The following is a 14,485-nucleotide window of genomic DNA, read 5'->3' on the forward strand; positions in this document are numbered from 1 at the left end:
AGTGGGAGAGGGGGTAACAGTGGGAGAGGGGGGTAACAGTGGGAGAGGGGGTAACAGTGGGAGAGTGTTAACAGTGGGAGAGGGGGGTAACAGTGAGGGAGAGGGGGTAATAGTGGGAGAGGCGGTAACAGAGGGAGAGAGGGGTTAACAGAGGGAGAGGGGTAACAGTGGGAGAGGGGTAATAGTGGGGGAGGGGGTAACAGAGGGAGGGAGGGGGTAACAGCGGGGGAGAGGGGGTAACAGCGGGGGAGAGGGGGTAACAGCGGGGGAGAGGGGGTAACAGTGGGGGAGGGGGTAACAGAGGGAGGGAGGGGGTAACAGCGGGGGAGAGGGGGTAACAGCGGGAGAGAGGGGGTAACAGCGGGGGAGAGGGGGGGTAACAGGGGGAGGGGGGTAACAGGGGGAGAGAGGGGGTAACGGTGGGAGAGAGGGTAATAGTGGAAGAGGGGGTAACAGTGGGGAGAGGGGGTAACAGTGAGGGAGAGGGGGTATCAGTGGGGGATAGAGGGTAACAGAGGGGGAGAGGGGGGTAACAGCAGGAGAGGGTGTAACAGTGGGGGAGAGGGGGTATCAGTGGGGGATAGGGGGTAACAGCAGGAGAGGGGGTAACAGCGGGGGAGAGGGGGTAACAGAGGGGGAGAGGGGGGTAACAGAGGGGGAGAGGGGGGTAACAGTGGTGGAGAGGGGTTAACAGAGGGGGAGAGGGGGGTAACAGCAGGAGAGGGGGGTAACAGCGGGGGAGAGGGGGTAATAGTGTGAGAGGGGGTAACAGAGGGGGAGAGGGGGGTAACAGAGGGAGAGGGGGGTAACAGCAGGAGAGAGGGGACAATGGGAGAGGGGGTGACAGTGGGGGAGAGGGGGTAACAGTGGGGAGGGGGTAATAGTGGGAGAGGGGTAACAGTGGGAGAGGGGTAACAGTGGGAGAGGGGTAACAGTGGGAGAGGGGGGGTAACAGTGGGGAGAGTGGTAACAGTGGGAGAGGGGGTAACAGTGAGGGAGAGGGGTAACAGTGGGAGAGGGGTAACAGAGAGAGAGGGGTAATAGTGGGAGGGGTGGTAACAGTGGGAGAGGGGGGTAACAGTGGGAGAGGGGTAACAGTGGGAGAGGGGGGTAACAGTGGGAGAGGGGGGTAACAGTGGGAGAGGGGGTAACAGTGGGAGAGTGGTAACAGTGGGAGAGGGGGGTAACAGTGGGGGAGAGGGGGTAACAGTGGGAGAGAGGGGGTAACAGCAGGGAGAGGGGTTAATAGTGGGAGAGGGTAACAGTGGGAGAGAGGGGGGTAACAGTGAGGGAGAGTGGGGTAAAAGTGGGAGAGAGGGGGTAACAGCAGGGAGAGGGGGTTACAGTGAGGGAGAGTGGGGTAAAAGTGGGAGAGAGGGGGTAACAGAGGGAGAGAGGGGGTAACAGTTATGGAGAGGGGGTAACAGGGGGAGAGAGGGGCTAACAGTTATGGAGAGGGGGTAACAGGGGGAGAGGGGGCAACAGTGGGAGGGAGGGTAATAGTGGGAGAGAGGGTAACAGTGGGGGAAAGGGGGGTAACAGTGGGACAGAGGGGGTAACAGCGGGGAGAGGGGGTAATAGTGGGGGAGAGGGGTTAACAGTGGGGGAGAGGGGGTAACAGAGGTGGAGAGGGGGTAACAGTGGGAGAGGGGGCAACTGTGGGAGAGGGGGTCAACAGTGGGAGGGAGGGTAATAGTGGGAGAGGGGGTAACAGTGGGGGAAAGGGGGTAACAGCGGGGAGAGGGGTAACAGTTATGGAGAGGGGGTAACAGGGGGAGAGGGGTAACAGCGGGAGAGGGTTAACAGTGGGGGAGAGGGGGGTAACAGCGGGGGAGAGGTGGTAATAGTGGGAGAGGGGGGTAACAGCAGGAGAGAGGGGGTAACAGTGGAGAGGGGTAACAGAGGGGGAGAGGGGGTAACAGAGGGAAAGGGGGTAACAGCAGGAGAGAGGGGCTAACAGTGGGAGAGGGGGTGACAGTGGGGGAGAGGGGATAACAGATTGAGAGGGGTAACAGTGGGAGAGGGGTAACAGTGGGAGAGGGGTAATAGTGGGAGAGGGGGTAACAGCAGGAGAGAGGGGGTAATAGTGGGAGAGGGGGTAACAGAGGGGGAGAGGGGGTAACAGAGGGAAAGGGGGGGTAACAGCAGGAGAGAGGGGGTAACAGTGGGAGAGGGGGTGACAGTGGGGGAGAGGGGATAACAGATTGAGAGGGTAACAGTGGGAGAGGGGTAACAGTGGGGGAGTGGGTAACAGTGAGAGAGAGGGGGTAACATTGGGGGAGAGGGGGGTAACACTGGGGGAGAGGGGGGTAACAGTGGGGGAGGTGGTAACAGAGGGAGGGAGTGGGTAACAGCAGGGGAGGGTGGGGGGTAACAGTGGGGGAGAGGGGGTAACACTGGGGGAGAGGGGTCAACAGTGGGAGAGGGGGGTAACAGGGGGAGACGGGGTAACAGTGGAGAGGGGGGTAACAGGGGGAGAGAGGGATAACAGTGGGAGAGGGGGGTAACAGCGGGAGAGTTGGTAACTCTGGGGGAGGGGGTAACGGGGGAAGAAGAGGGTAACAGAGAGAGATGGGGGGTAACAGCGGGAGAGTGGGTAACAGCGGGAGAGGGGGGTAAAAGCGGGAAAGAGGGGGTAACAGAGTGAGAGAGGGTAATAGTGGGAGAGGGGGTAACAGTGGGGGAGAGGGTAATAGTGGGAGAGGGGGTAACAGAGGGAGAGGGGGGTAACAGAGAGAGTGGGGGTAATAGTGGGAGAGGGGGTAACAGTGGGAGAGAGGGGGTAACAGAGGGAGAGGGTAATAGTGGGAGAGGGGGTAACAGAGGGAGAGGGGGGTAACAGAGAGAGTGGGGGTAATAGTGGGAGAAAGGGGTAACAGTGGGAGAGAGGGGGTAACAGAGGAGAGGGGGTAATAGTGGGAGGGAGGTTGTAACAGTGGGAGAGAGGGGGTAACAGTGGGAGAGAGGGGGTAACAGTGGGGGAGGGGGTAACAGAGGGAGGGAGGGGGTAACAGCGGGAGAGAGGGGGGTAACAGTGGAGGAGAGGGGGTAACACTGGGGGAGAGGGGGGTAACAGGGGGAGAGGGGGTAACAGGGGGAGAGGGGGGGTAACAGCGGGAAAGAGGGGGTAACAGAGTGAGAGGGGGTAACAGAGGGAGAGAGGGGTAACAGAGGGGAGAGGGGGGTAATAGTGGGAGAGGGGGTAACAGTGGGGAGAGGGGGTAACAGTGGGGGAGGAGGGGGGGTTACAGAGGGAGAGAGGGGGTAACAGAGGGAGAGGGGGTAATAGTGGGAGAGAGTGGTAACAGTGGGAGAGAGGGGGAAACAGTGGGAGAGAGGGGGGTAACAGTGGGGGAGGGGGTAACAGAGGGAGGGAGGGGGTAACAGCGGGAGAGAGGGGGGTAACAGTGGAGGAGAGGGGTAACACTGGGGGAGAGGGGGGGTAACAGGGGAGAGGGGGTAACAGGGGGAGAGGGGTGGTAACAGTGGGAGAGGGGGGTAACAGTGGGAGAGGGGGTAACAGGGGGCGAGGGGGTAACAGTGTGGGGGAGGAGGTAACAGTGGGAGAGGGGGTAACAGCGGGAGAGGTGGTAACTCTGGGGGAGGGGGTAACAGTGGGGGAGGGGTAACAGCGGGAGAGAGGGTAGCAGCGGGAGAGGGGGTAATAGTGGAGGGGGGTAATAGTGGGAGAGGGGGTAATAGTGGGAGGGGGGTAATAGTGGGAGAGGGGGTAATAGTGGGAGAGGGGGGTAACAGAGGGAGGGGGGTAATAGTGGGAGAGGGGGGGGTAACAGAGGGAGTGGGGGTAACAGTGGGAGAGGGGGTAACAGTGGGAGAGGGGGGTAACAGCGGGAGAGGGGGGTAATAGTGGGAGAGAGGGTAATAGTGGGAGAGGTGGTAACAGTGGGGGAGAGGGGGTACAGTGGGACAGACGGGGTAACAGCGGGGAGAGGGGGTAACAGTGAGGGAGATGGGGTAACAGCGGGAGAGGGGGTAACAGCAGGGTAGAGGGGGTAATAGTGGGAGAGAGGGGGTAACAGAGGGGGAGAGGGGGTAACAGATGGAGAGGGGGGGTAGCAGCAGGAGAGAGGGGGTAACAGTGGGAGAGGGGGTAACAGTGAGGCATAGTGGGTAATAGTGGGAGAGGCGGTAACAGATGGAGAGGGGTAACAGTGGAGAGGGGGGTAACATTGGGGGAGGGGGTAACAGAGGGAGAGGGGGTTAACAGTGGGAGAGGGGGTAACAGAGGAGTGGGGGGTAACAGAGGGAGAGGGGGTAACAGAGCGAGAGGGGGGTAACAGTGGGAGACGGGGTAACAACGGGAGAGGGGGTAACAGCGGGGAGAGGGGGGTAACAGCGGGAGAGAGGGGGTAACAGAGGGAGAGGGGGGTAACAGCGGGGAAGGGGGGTAACAGAGGGAGAGGGGGTAACAGCGGGAGAGGGGTAACAGTGGGGGAGAGGGGGGTAACAGAGCGAGAGGGGGTAACAGAGGGAGAGGGGGTAACAGCAGGAGAGGGGTAACAGTGGGGGAGAGGGGGGTAACAGAGGGAGAGGGTTAACAGTGGGGGAGGGGGTAACAGAGGGAGAGGGGGGTAACAGTTGGGGAGAGTGGGTAACATAGGGAGAGGGGGTAATAGTGGAGAGGGGGGTAACAGTGGGGGAGGGGGGTCACAGAGAGGGAGGGGGTTAACAGAGCGAGAGGGGGGTAACAGTGGGGAGGGGGTAACAGAGGGAGAGGGGGGGTAACAGAGAGAGAGGGGTTAACAGTGGGAGAGGGGGTAACAGTGGGGGAGGAGGTAACAGAGGGGGAGGGGGGGTAACGGAGGGAGAGGGGGGTAACAGTGGGGGAGGGTGTAACAGCAGGGAAGGGGGTAACAGTGGGAGAGAGGGTAACAACGGGAGAGGGAGGTAATAGTGGGAGAGGGGGTAACAGTGGGAGAGGGGGGTAACAGTGAGAGAGGGGGTAACAGTGAGAGAGGGGGTAACAGTGGGAGAGGGGGGTAACAGTGAGAGAGGGGGTAACAGTGAGAGAGGGGGTAACAGTGGGAGAGGGGGGTAACAGTGGGAGAGGGGGTAACAGTTGGGGAGAGGGGTAACAGTGGGGGAGAGTGGGTAATAGTAGGAGGGGGGGTAACAATGGGGGAGGGGGTAACTGTGGGGGAGAGGGTAACAGCGGGGGATAGGGGTAACAGAGGGAGAGGGGGGTAACAGCAGGGGAGAGGGGGTATCAGCAGGGAAGAGGGGGTAACAGTGGGAGAGAGGGGGTAAAAGAGGGAGAGAGGATAACAGCGGGAGGGGGTAACAATGGGAGAGGGGGTAACAGCAGGGGAGAGGGTGTAACAGACGGAGAGGGGGGTAACAGAGGTACAGGGGTTAACAGTCGGGGAGAGGGGGGTAACAGAGGGAGAGGGGGGTAACATGGGGGGAGAGGGTAACAGTCGGGAGAGGGGGGTAACAGCGAGGGAGAGGGGGGTAACAGCGGGAGAGGGGGAAACAGCGGGAGAGGGGGGAACAGCGGGAGAGGGGGTAACAGAGGGAGAGGGGGGTAATAGCAGGGGAGAGGGGGGAACAGCGGGAGAGGGGGAACAGCGGGAGAGGGGGGTAACAGCGGGAGAGGGGGGTAACAACGGGAGGGGGGTAACAGCGGGAGAGAGGGGGTAACAGAGGGAGAGGGGGTAACAGCGGGAAAGGGGGTAACAACGTGAGAGGGGGTAACAGAGGGAGAGGGGGTAACAGAGGGAGAGGGGGGTAACAGTGGGGGAGGGGGGTAACAGAGGGAGAGGGGGTAACAGCAGGAGAGGGGGTAACAGCGGGAGAGGGGGTAACAGTGGGAGAGGGGGGAACAGCAGGAGGGGGTAACAGCGGGGGGAGGGGGAAACAGTGGGAGAGGGGGGTAACAGCGGGGGAGGGGGAAACGAGAGGGAGAGGGGGTAACAGTGGGGGAGAGGGGTAACAGTGGGGGAGAGGGGTAACAGTGGGGGAGAGGGTAACAGTGGGGGAGAGAGGTAACAGTGGGGGAGGGGGTAACAGCAGGAGAGGGGGTAACAGCGGGGGAGGGGGAAACAGTGGGAGAGGGGGTAACAGTGGGGGAGAGGGGTAACAGTGGGGGAGAGGGGTAACAGTGGGGGAGAGGGTAACAGTGGGGGAGAGAGGTAACAGTGGGGGAGGGGGTAACAGTGGGGAGAGAGGTAACAGTGGGGGAGGGGTAACAACGGGGGAGGGGAAACAGTGGGAGAGGGGGTAACAGTGGGGGAGAGGGGGTAACAGTGGGGGAGAGGGTAACAGTGGGGGGAGAGGGTAACAGTGGGGGGAGGGGGTAACAGTGGGAGAGGGGTAACAACGGGGGAGGGGTTAACAGTGGGAGAGAGGTAACAGGGGGAGAGGGGCATAACAGGGGGAGAGGGGTAACAACGGGGGAGGGGGTAACAGCGGGAGAGAGGGGGGTAACAGAGGGAGAGGGGGTCACAGGGGGAGAGAGAGGGTAACAGGGGTAGAGGGGGGTAACGGCGGGAGAGGGGGTAACAGTGGGGAGAGGGGGTAACAGGGGGAAGGGGGTAACACTGGGGGAGAGATGGTAACAGCGGGAAGAGGGGGTAACAGCGGGGGAGAGGGGGTAACAGCGGGGGAGAGAGGGGTAACAGAGGGAGAGGGGGTAACAGCGGGAGAGAGTGGGTAACAGACGGAGAGGGGGTAACAGGCGGAGAGGGAGTAACGGCGGGAGAGGGGGCTAACAGTGGGAGAGAGGGGGTAACAGTGGGAGAGAGGGGGTAACAGGGGGAGAGGGGGGTAACAGGGGGAGAGAGGTAACAGCGAGGGTTAGGGGGTAACAGAGGGAGAGGGGGTAACAGCAGGGGAGAGGGGGTAACAGAGGGAGAGGGGTAACAGCGGGGGAGAGGGGGTAACAGTGGGAGAGGGGGTAACAGCAGGGGAGAGTGGGTAACACAAGGAGAGGGGGGTAACAGCAGGGGAGAGGGGGGTAACAGAGGGAGAGGGGGTAACAGCGGGGGAGAGGGGGTAACAGCAGGGGAGAGTGGGTAACACAAGGAGAGGGGGTAACAGCGGGCGAGAGGGTTTAAAAGTGGGAGAGGGGTAATTGTGGGGGAGAAGGGGTATCAGTGGAGAGGGAGTGACAGCGGGGGAGTGGGGTGTAATAGCGGGTTAGGGAGAAACAGCCGGAGAGGGGGGTAACTGCGGGAGAGGGGGGTAACAGTGGGAGAGGGGGGTAACAGAGGCAGAGGGGGTAACAGGGGGAGGGGAGTAACAGGGGGAGAGGGGGTAACAGTGGGAGAGAGGGAGAAACAGCGGGAGAGGGGGGTAACTGCGGGAGAGGGGGTAACTGTGGGAGATGGGGGTAAGAGTGGGAGAGGGGGGTAACTGCGGGAGAGGGGGTAACAGTGGGAGAGGGGGGTAACAGAGGCAGAGGGGGTAACGGGGAGGGGGGGTAACAGGGGGAGAGGGGGTAACAGGGGGAGAGGGGGGTAACAGTGGGAGAGGGGGTAACAGGGGGAGAGGGGGGTAACAGCGGGCTGAGAGGGGGTAACAGTGGGAGAGGGGGTAACAGCGGGGGGAGAGGGGGTAACAGTGGGAGAGGGGGTAACAGGGGGAGAGGGGGTAACAGTGGAGAGAGGGGGGTAACAGGGGGAGAGGGGGTAACAGCGGGAGAGGGGGTAACAGGGGGAGAGGGGGGTAACAGTGGGAGAGAGGGGGTAACAGGGGAGAGGGGGTAACAGCGGGCGAGAGGGGGTAACAGTGGGAGAGGGGGTAACAGCGGGGGAGAGGGGCGTAACAGTGGGAGAGGGAGTAACAGCGGGAGAGGGGGGTAACGGGGGGAGAGGGAACAGTCGGGGAGAGGGGGGGTAACAGTGGGAGAGGGGGGTAACATGGGGGGAGAGGGTAACAGTCGGGAGAGGGGGTAACAGCGGGGGAGAGGTGGGTAACAGTGGAAGAGAGGGGGTAACAGCGGGAGAGGGGGAAACAGTGGGAGAGGCGGGGTAACAGGGGGGGAGAGGGTAACAGTTGGGGAGAGGGGTTAAAAGCGGGGGAGAGGGGGTAACTGTGGGAGAGAGGGGCTAACAGCGGGAGAGGGGGGTAACGGGGGAGAGGGGGTAACAGTGGGAGATGGGGTAACAGTGGGAGATGGGGTAACAGTGGGGGAGAGGGGGGTAACAGCAGGTGAGGGGGTAACAGGGGGGAGAGGGGGTAACAGTGGGAGAGAGGGGGGTAACAGTGGGAGAGAGGGGTAACAGTGGGAGAGAGGGGGTAACAGTGGGGTAGAGGGGGGTAACAGAGGCAGAGGGCGTAACAGTGGGAGAGAGGGGGGGTAACAGTGGGAGAGAGGGGGTAACAGTGAGGGAGAGGGGGGGTAACAGAGAGAGAGGGTGTAACAGTGGGAGAGAGGGGGGTAACAGTGGGGTAGAGGGGGTAACAGTGGGAGAGAGGGGGTAAAAGTGGGAGAGAGGGGGGTAACACTGGGGGAGAGGGGGTAACGGAGGGAGAGGGGGTAACGGTGGGGGAGGGGGTATTAGTGGGAGAGGGGGTAACAGATGGAGAGAGGGTAACAGGGGGAGAGGGGGGTAACAGTGGGAGAGGGGGTAACACTGGGGGAGAGGGGTTAACACTGGGGGAGAGGGGGTAGCAGTGGGAGAGAGTGGGTAACAGTCGGGGAAACGGGGGTAACATAGGGAGAGGGGGTAACACTGGGGGAGAGGGGGTAACAGTGGGAGAGAGGGGTTAACAGGGAGAGAGGGGGGTAACAGTGGGAGAGGGGGGTAACAGAGGGAGAGGGGGTAACAGAGGGAGAGGGGGGTAACAGTGGGAGAGGGGGTAACAGAGGGAGAGGGGGGTAACTGCGAAGGAGGGTTTGTGGGAATCGGGGGTGCAGAGCGGGAGTTTATCGGACGTCCCATTCGTTGCGATGGACCTGACTCGAGTCTGGGCATCGAGCGAAGCTACGATGCCCTCGAACGGAGATTTTTCCGATGGCCCCTTCCGACCGGTTTGCCTCTCTTCTCCTCCGCCAGATCGCCCCTCCCAAACAGCCGGAGGTCGTCGCTCCTCGAGGTGAAAGAGTCGGATAACGGTGAGTGTCGAGGGGGGTCGATACGGCCAGGGACTGAGAGAGTTGCGACAGTGCAGCGAGGAATGGCCAGGTTTCCCCAGGACCTCGACGGCCATTCACGGCAATTCACCAGACACACCCAGCCCGCGTCTCCCTCCCTCCCTCTCCAATCCCTCAGTGTCTCCCTCCCTCCATCTCCAATCCCTCAGTGTCTATCTCCCTCCATCTCCAATCTCTCAGTGTCTCTCTCTCTCCATCTCCAATCTCTCAGTCTCTCACTCCCTCCATCTCCAATCCCTCAGTGTCTCTCCCCCTCCATCTCCAATCCCTCAGTCTCTCTCCCTCCATCTCCATTCCCTCAGTGTCTCTCTCCGTCCATCTCCAATCACTCAGTGTCTCTCTCCCTCCATCTCCAATCCCTCAGTGTCTATCTCCCTCCATCTCCAATCCCTCAGTCTCTCTCCCTCCATCTCCAATCCCTCAGTGTCTCCCTCCCTCCATCTCCAATCCCTCAGTCTCTCTCTCCCTCCATCTCCAATCCCTCAGTCTCTCTCTCCCTCCATCTCCAATCTCTCAGTGCCTCTCTCCCTCCATCTCCAATCTCTCAGTTTCTCTCTCCCTCCATCTCCAATCCCTCAGTGTCTCTCCCTCCATCTCCAATCTCTCAGTTTCTCTCTCCCTCCATCTCCAATCCCTCAGTGTCTCTCCCTCCATCTCCAATCTCTCAGTGTCTCTCTCTCTCCATCTCCAATCCCTCAGTGTCTCTCTCCCTCCATCTCCAATCCCTCAGTGTCTCTCTGTCTCCATCTCCAATCCCTCAGTGTCTCTCTCCCTCCATCTCCAATCCCTCAATGTCTCTCTCCCTCCATCTCCAATCCCTCAGTGTCTCTTCCTCCATCTCCAATCCCTCAGTCTCTCTCTCCCTCCATCTCCAATCCCTCAGTGTCTCTCTCCCTCCATCTCCAATCCCTCAGTGTCTCTCCCTCCATCTCCAATCTCTCAGTGCCTCTCTCCCTCCATCTCCAATCTCTCAGTCTCTCACTCCCTCCAACTCCAATCTCTCAGTTTCCCTCTCCCTCCAACTCCAATCCCTCAGTGTCTCTCTCCCTCCATCTCCAATCCCTCAGTGTTTCTCTCCCTCCATCTCCAATCCCTCAGTGTCTCCCTCCCTCCATCTCCAATCCCTCAGTGTCTATCCCTCTATCTCCAATCTCTCAGCGTCACCCGCCCTCCATCTCCACTCCCTCAGTGTCTCTCTCCCTCCATCTCCAATCCCTCAGCTTCTCTCTCCCTCCATCTCCAAACCCCCAGTGTCTCTCTCCCTCCATCTCCAATCCCTCAGTCTCTCCCTGCCTCCATCTCCAATCTCTCAGTCTCTCTCTCCCTCCATCTCCCATCTCTCAGTTTCTCTCTCCCTCCATCTCCAATCCCTCAGTGTCTCTCCCTCCATCTCCAATCCCTCAGTGTCTCTCTCTCCATCTCCAATCTCTCAGTCTCTCACTCCCTCCAACTCCAATCTCTCAGTTTCCCTCTCCCTCCATCTCCAATCCTTCAGCTTCTCTCTCCCTCCATCTCCAAACCCCCAGTGTCTCTCTCCCTCCATCTCCAATCCCTCAGTCTCTCCCTGCCTCCATCTCCAATCTCTCAGTCTCTCTCTCCCTCCATCTCCAATCTCTCAGTGTCTCTCTCTCTCCATCTCCAATCTCTCAGTCTCTCACTCCCTCCAACTCCAATCTCTCAGTTTCCCTCTCCCTCCATCTCCAATCCCTCAGTGTCTCTCTCCCTCCATCTCCAATCTCTCAGTCTCTCTCTCTCTCTCCATCTCCAATCCCTCAGACTCTCTCTCCCTCCATCTCCAATCCCTCAGTGTCTCACTCCCTCCATCTCCAATCCCTCAGTGTCTCTCTCTCTCGATGTCCAATCTCTCAGTCTCCCTCCCTCCATCTCCAATCTCTCAGTGTCTCTCTCCCTCCATCTCCAATCCCTCAGTGTCTCTCCCTCCATCTCCAATCCCTCAGTGTCTCTCTCCCTCCATCTCCAATCCCTCAGTGTCTCACTCCCTCCATCTCCAATCCCTCAGTGTCTCTCTCTCTCGATGTCCAATCTCTCAGTCTCCCTCCCTCCATCTCCAATCTCTCAGTGTCTCTCTCCCTCCATCTCCAATCCCTCAGTGTCTCTCCCTCCATCTCCAATCCCTCAGTGTCTCTCTCCCTCCATCTCCAATCTCTCAGTGTCTCTCTCCCTCCATCTCCAATCCCTCAGTATCTCTCTCCCTCCATATCCAATCTCTCAGTTTCTCTCTCTCTCCATCTCCAATCCCTCAGTGTCTCTCCCTCCATCTCCAATCTCTCAGTTTCCCTCTCCCTCCATCTCCAATCCCTCAGTGTCTCTCTCCCTCCATCTCCAATCTCTCAGTCTCACTCTACCTCCATCTCCAATCACTCAATGTCTCTCTCTCCCTCCATCTCCAATCTCTCAGTGTCTTCCTCCCTCCATCTCCAATCCCTCAGTGTCTCTCTCCCTCTATCTCCAATCCCTCAGTCTCTCTCTCCCTCCATCTCCAATCCCTCAGTGTCTCTCTCTCTGTCTCCAATCTCTTCGTGTCTCTCTCCCTCCATCTCCAATCCCTCAGTGTCTCTCTCCCTCCATCTCCAATCCCTCAGTGTCTCTTTCCCTCCATCTCCAATCCCTCAGTGTCTCTCTCCCTCCATCTCCAATCCCTCAGTGTCTCTCTCTCCATCTCCAATCTCTCAGTCTCTCTCTCCCTCCATCTCCAATCCCTCAGTCTCTCTCTCCATCTCCAATCTCTTCGTGTCTCTCTCCCTCCATCTCCAATCTCTCAGTCTCTCTCCCTCCATCTCCAATCCCTCAGTCTCTCTCTCCATCTCCAATCTCTTCGTGTCTCTCTCCCTCCATCTCCAATCCCTCAGTGTCTCTCTCTCCATTTCCAATCTCTCAGTCTCTCTCTCCCTCCATCTCCAATCCCTCAGTCTCTCTCTCTCTATCTCCAATCTCTCAGTGTCTCCCTCCCTCCATCTCCAATCCCTCAGTGTCTCTCTCCCTCCATCTCCAATCCCTCAGTGTCTCTTTCCCTCCATCTCCAATCCCTCAGTGTCTCTCTCCCTCCATCTCCAATCCCTCAGTGTCTCTCTCTCCATCTCCAATCTCTCAGTCTCTCTCTCCCTCCATCTCCAATCCCTCAGTCTCTCTCTCCATCTCCAATCTCTTCGTGTCTCTCTCCCTCCATCTCCAATCTCTCAGTCTCTCTCCCTCCATCTCCAATCCCTCAGTCTCTCTCTCCATCTCCAATCTCTTCGTGTCTCTCTCCCTCCATCTCCAATCCCTCAGTGTCTCTCTCTCCATCTCCAATCTCTCAGTCTCTCTCTCCCTCCATCTCCAATCCCTCAGTCTCTCTCTCTCTATCTCCAATCTCTCAGTCTCTCTCTCCCTCCATCTCCAATCCCTCAGTCTCTCTCTCTCTATCTCCAATCTCTCAGTGTCTCCCTCCCTCCATCTCCAATCCCTCAGTGTCTCTCTCCCTCCATCTCCAATCCCTCAGTGTCTCTTTCCCTCCATCTCCAATCCCTCAGTGTCTCTCTCCCTCCATCTCCAATCCCTCAGTGTCTCTCTCCCTCCATCTCCAATCCCTCAGTCTCTCTCTCCATCTCCAATCTCTTCGTGTCTCTCTCCCTCCATCTCCAATCCCTCAGTGTCTCTCTCTCCATCTCCAATCTCTCAGTCTCTCTCTCCCTCCATCTCCAATCCCTCAGTCTCTCTCTCTCTATCTCCAATCTCTCAGTGTCTCCCTCGCTCCATCTCCAATCCCTCAGTGTCTCTCTCTCCATCTCCAATCTCTTCGTGTCTCTCTCCCTCCATCTCCAATCTCTCAGTCTCTCTCTCTCCATCTCCAATCCCTCAGTGTCTCTCTCTCTATCTCCAATCTCTCAGTGTCTCCCTCCCTCCATCTCCAATCCCTCAGTGTCTCTCTCTCTCCATCTCCAATCCCTCAGTGTCTCTCTCTCCCTCCATCTCCAATCTCTTCGTGTCTCTCTCCCTCCATCTCCAATCCCTCAGTGTCTCTCTCCCTCCATCTCCAATCCCTCAGTGTCTCTCTCCCTCCATCTCCAATCTCTCAGTCTCTCTCTCTCCATCTCCAATCCCTCAGTGTCTCGCTCTCTCTATCTCCAATCTCTCAGTCTCCCTCTCTCTATCTCCAATCTCTCAGTGTCTCCCTCCCTCCATCTCCAATCCCTCAGTGTCTCTCTCCCTCCATCTCCAATCCCTCAGTGTCTCTCTCTCTCTATCTCCAATCTCTCAGTCTCTCTCTCTCTCTCTATCTCCAATCTCTCAGTCTCTCTCTATCCGTTGAGTTGAATTTAATGTTTTAATTCTGCTCTGTCTTTGTAGAGAGCTTGCCGAATTATGAAAACACGGATCTCAAGGGTAAGATTTTATCTATTCTGGGTGAATATTTGAAAGCTGTGTCACGTTACCCGTGATTAATAAACTGAGAGAGTCACGATACAATAACGTTACAGTGAACTGTGTTCCTTGCACCTCTCAGCCTCTGGGTTTGGATCTGGTCCCAGAGATGAAAGGATTGGGTGTCATGGTGTGCGTGTGTTCGCATTGGTGAGTAGGTGTGTGTGTTCACGCCTGTCAGAGAGTGACTGTATGTGTCCATGAGTGTGTGTGTTCACCTGTGTCCTTGAGTGTGTCAGTTCACGTGTGTCAGTGAGCATGTGTATGTTCTCGTGTGTCCATGAGTGTGTGCGTGTCCCTGAGTGCGTGTGTTCTCGTGTGTCCGTGAGTCTGTGTGTTCACGTATGTCTGTGAGTGTGTGTGTGGTCTTCACGAATGTCTGTGAGTGTGTGTGTGTGTGTTCACCAGTGTCCGTGAGTGTGTTTGTGTGTGTGTTCACCAGTGCCCGTGAGTGTGTGTGTGTTCACCAGTGTCTGTGAGTGTGTGTTTGTTCACCAGTGCCCGTGAGTGTGTGCTTGTTCACCAGTGCCCGTGAGTGTGTGTGTGTTCACAAGTGTATGTGTGTGTGTGTGTGCGCGTGTGTGTGTGCGTTCACCAGTGTTTGTGAGTGTGTGTGTGTCTCTGTGAGTGTATGTGTGTGTCTGTGAGTGTGTGTGTGTCCACCAGTGTCTGTGAGCATGTGTGTGTTTGTTCACCAGTATCCGTGAGTGTGTGTTTGTTCACCAGTGTCCGTGAGTGTGTGTTTGTTCACCAGTGTCCGTGAGTGTGTGTTCGTTCTTCAGTGTCCGTGAGTGTGTGTTTGTTCACCAGTGTCTTTAAGTTTGTGTGTTTGTTCACCAGTGTCTGTGAGTGTGTGTTTGTTCACCAGTGTCTGTTGGTATGTGTGTTTGTTCACCAGTGTCCGTGAGTGTGTGTTTGTTCACCAGTGTCTGTAAGTATGTGTGT

The 14,485-nt window shown here is 58.1% G+C and overlaps 1 protein-coding gene across 2 annotated transcripts in view; it reads left to right on the top strand.

Annotated features, from left to right (window-relative positions):
* The window catches only part of LOC137318667 (linker for activation of T-cells family member 1-like), a 102,468-nt gene that overhangs the window by 32,690 nt on the left and 55,293 nt on the right, over positions 1-14,485 (top strand). For both annotated transcript variants that reach the window (XM_067981368.1, XM_067981369.1), the window contains exons 5-6: positions 9,021-9,079; positions 13,466-13,501. In XM_067981368.1, the coding sequence (XP_067837469.1) occupies positions 9,021-9,079; positions 13,466-13,501 (95 nt within the window). The remainder of the gene's footprint in view (positions 1-9,020; positions 9,080-13,465; positions 13,502-14,485) is intronic.

Source organism: Heptranchias perlo, unplaced genomic scaffold (genome assembly GCF_035084215.1).
Source record: "Heptranchias perlo isolate sHepPer1 unplaced genomic scaffold, sHepPer1.hap1 HAP1_SCAFFOLD_705, whole genome shotgun sequence".
Taxonomy (NCBI): domain Eukaryota; kingdom Metazoa; phylum Chordata; class Chondrichthyes; order Hexanchiformes; family Hexanchidae; genus Heptranchias; species Heptranchias perlo.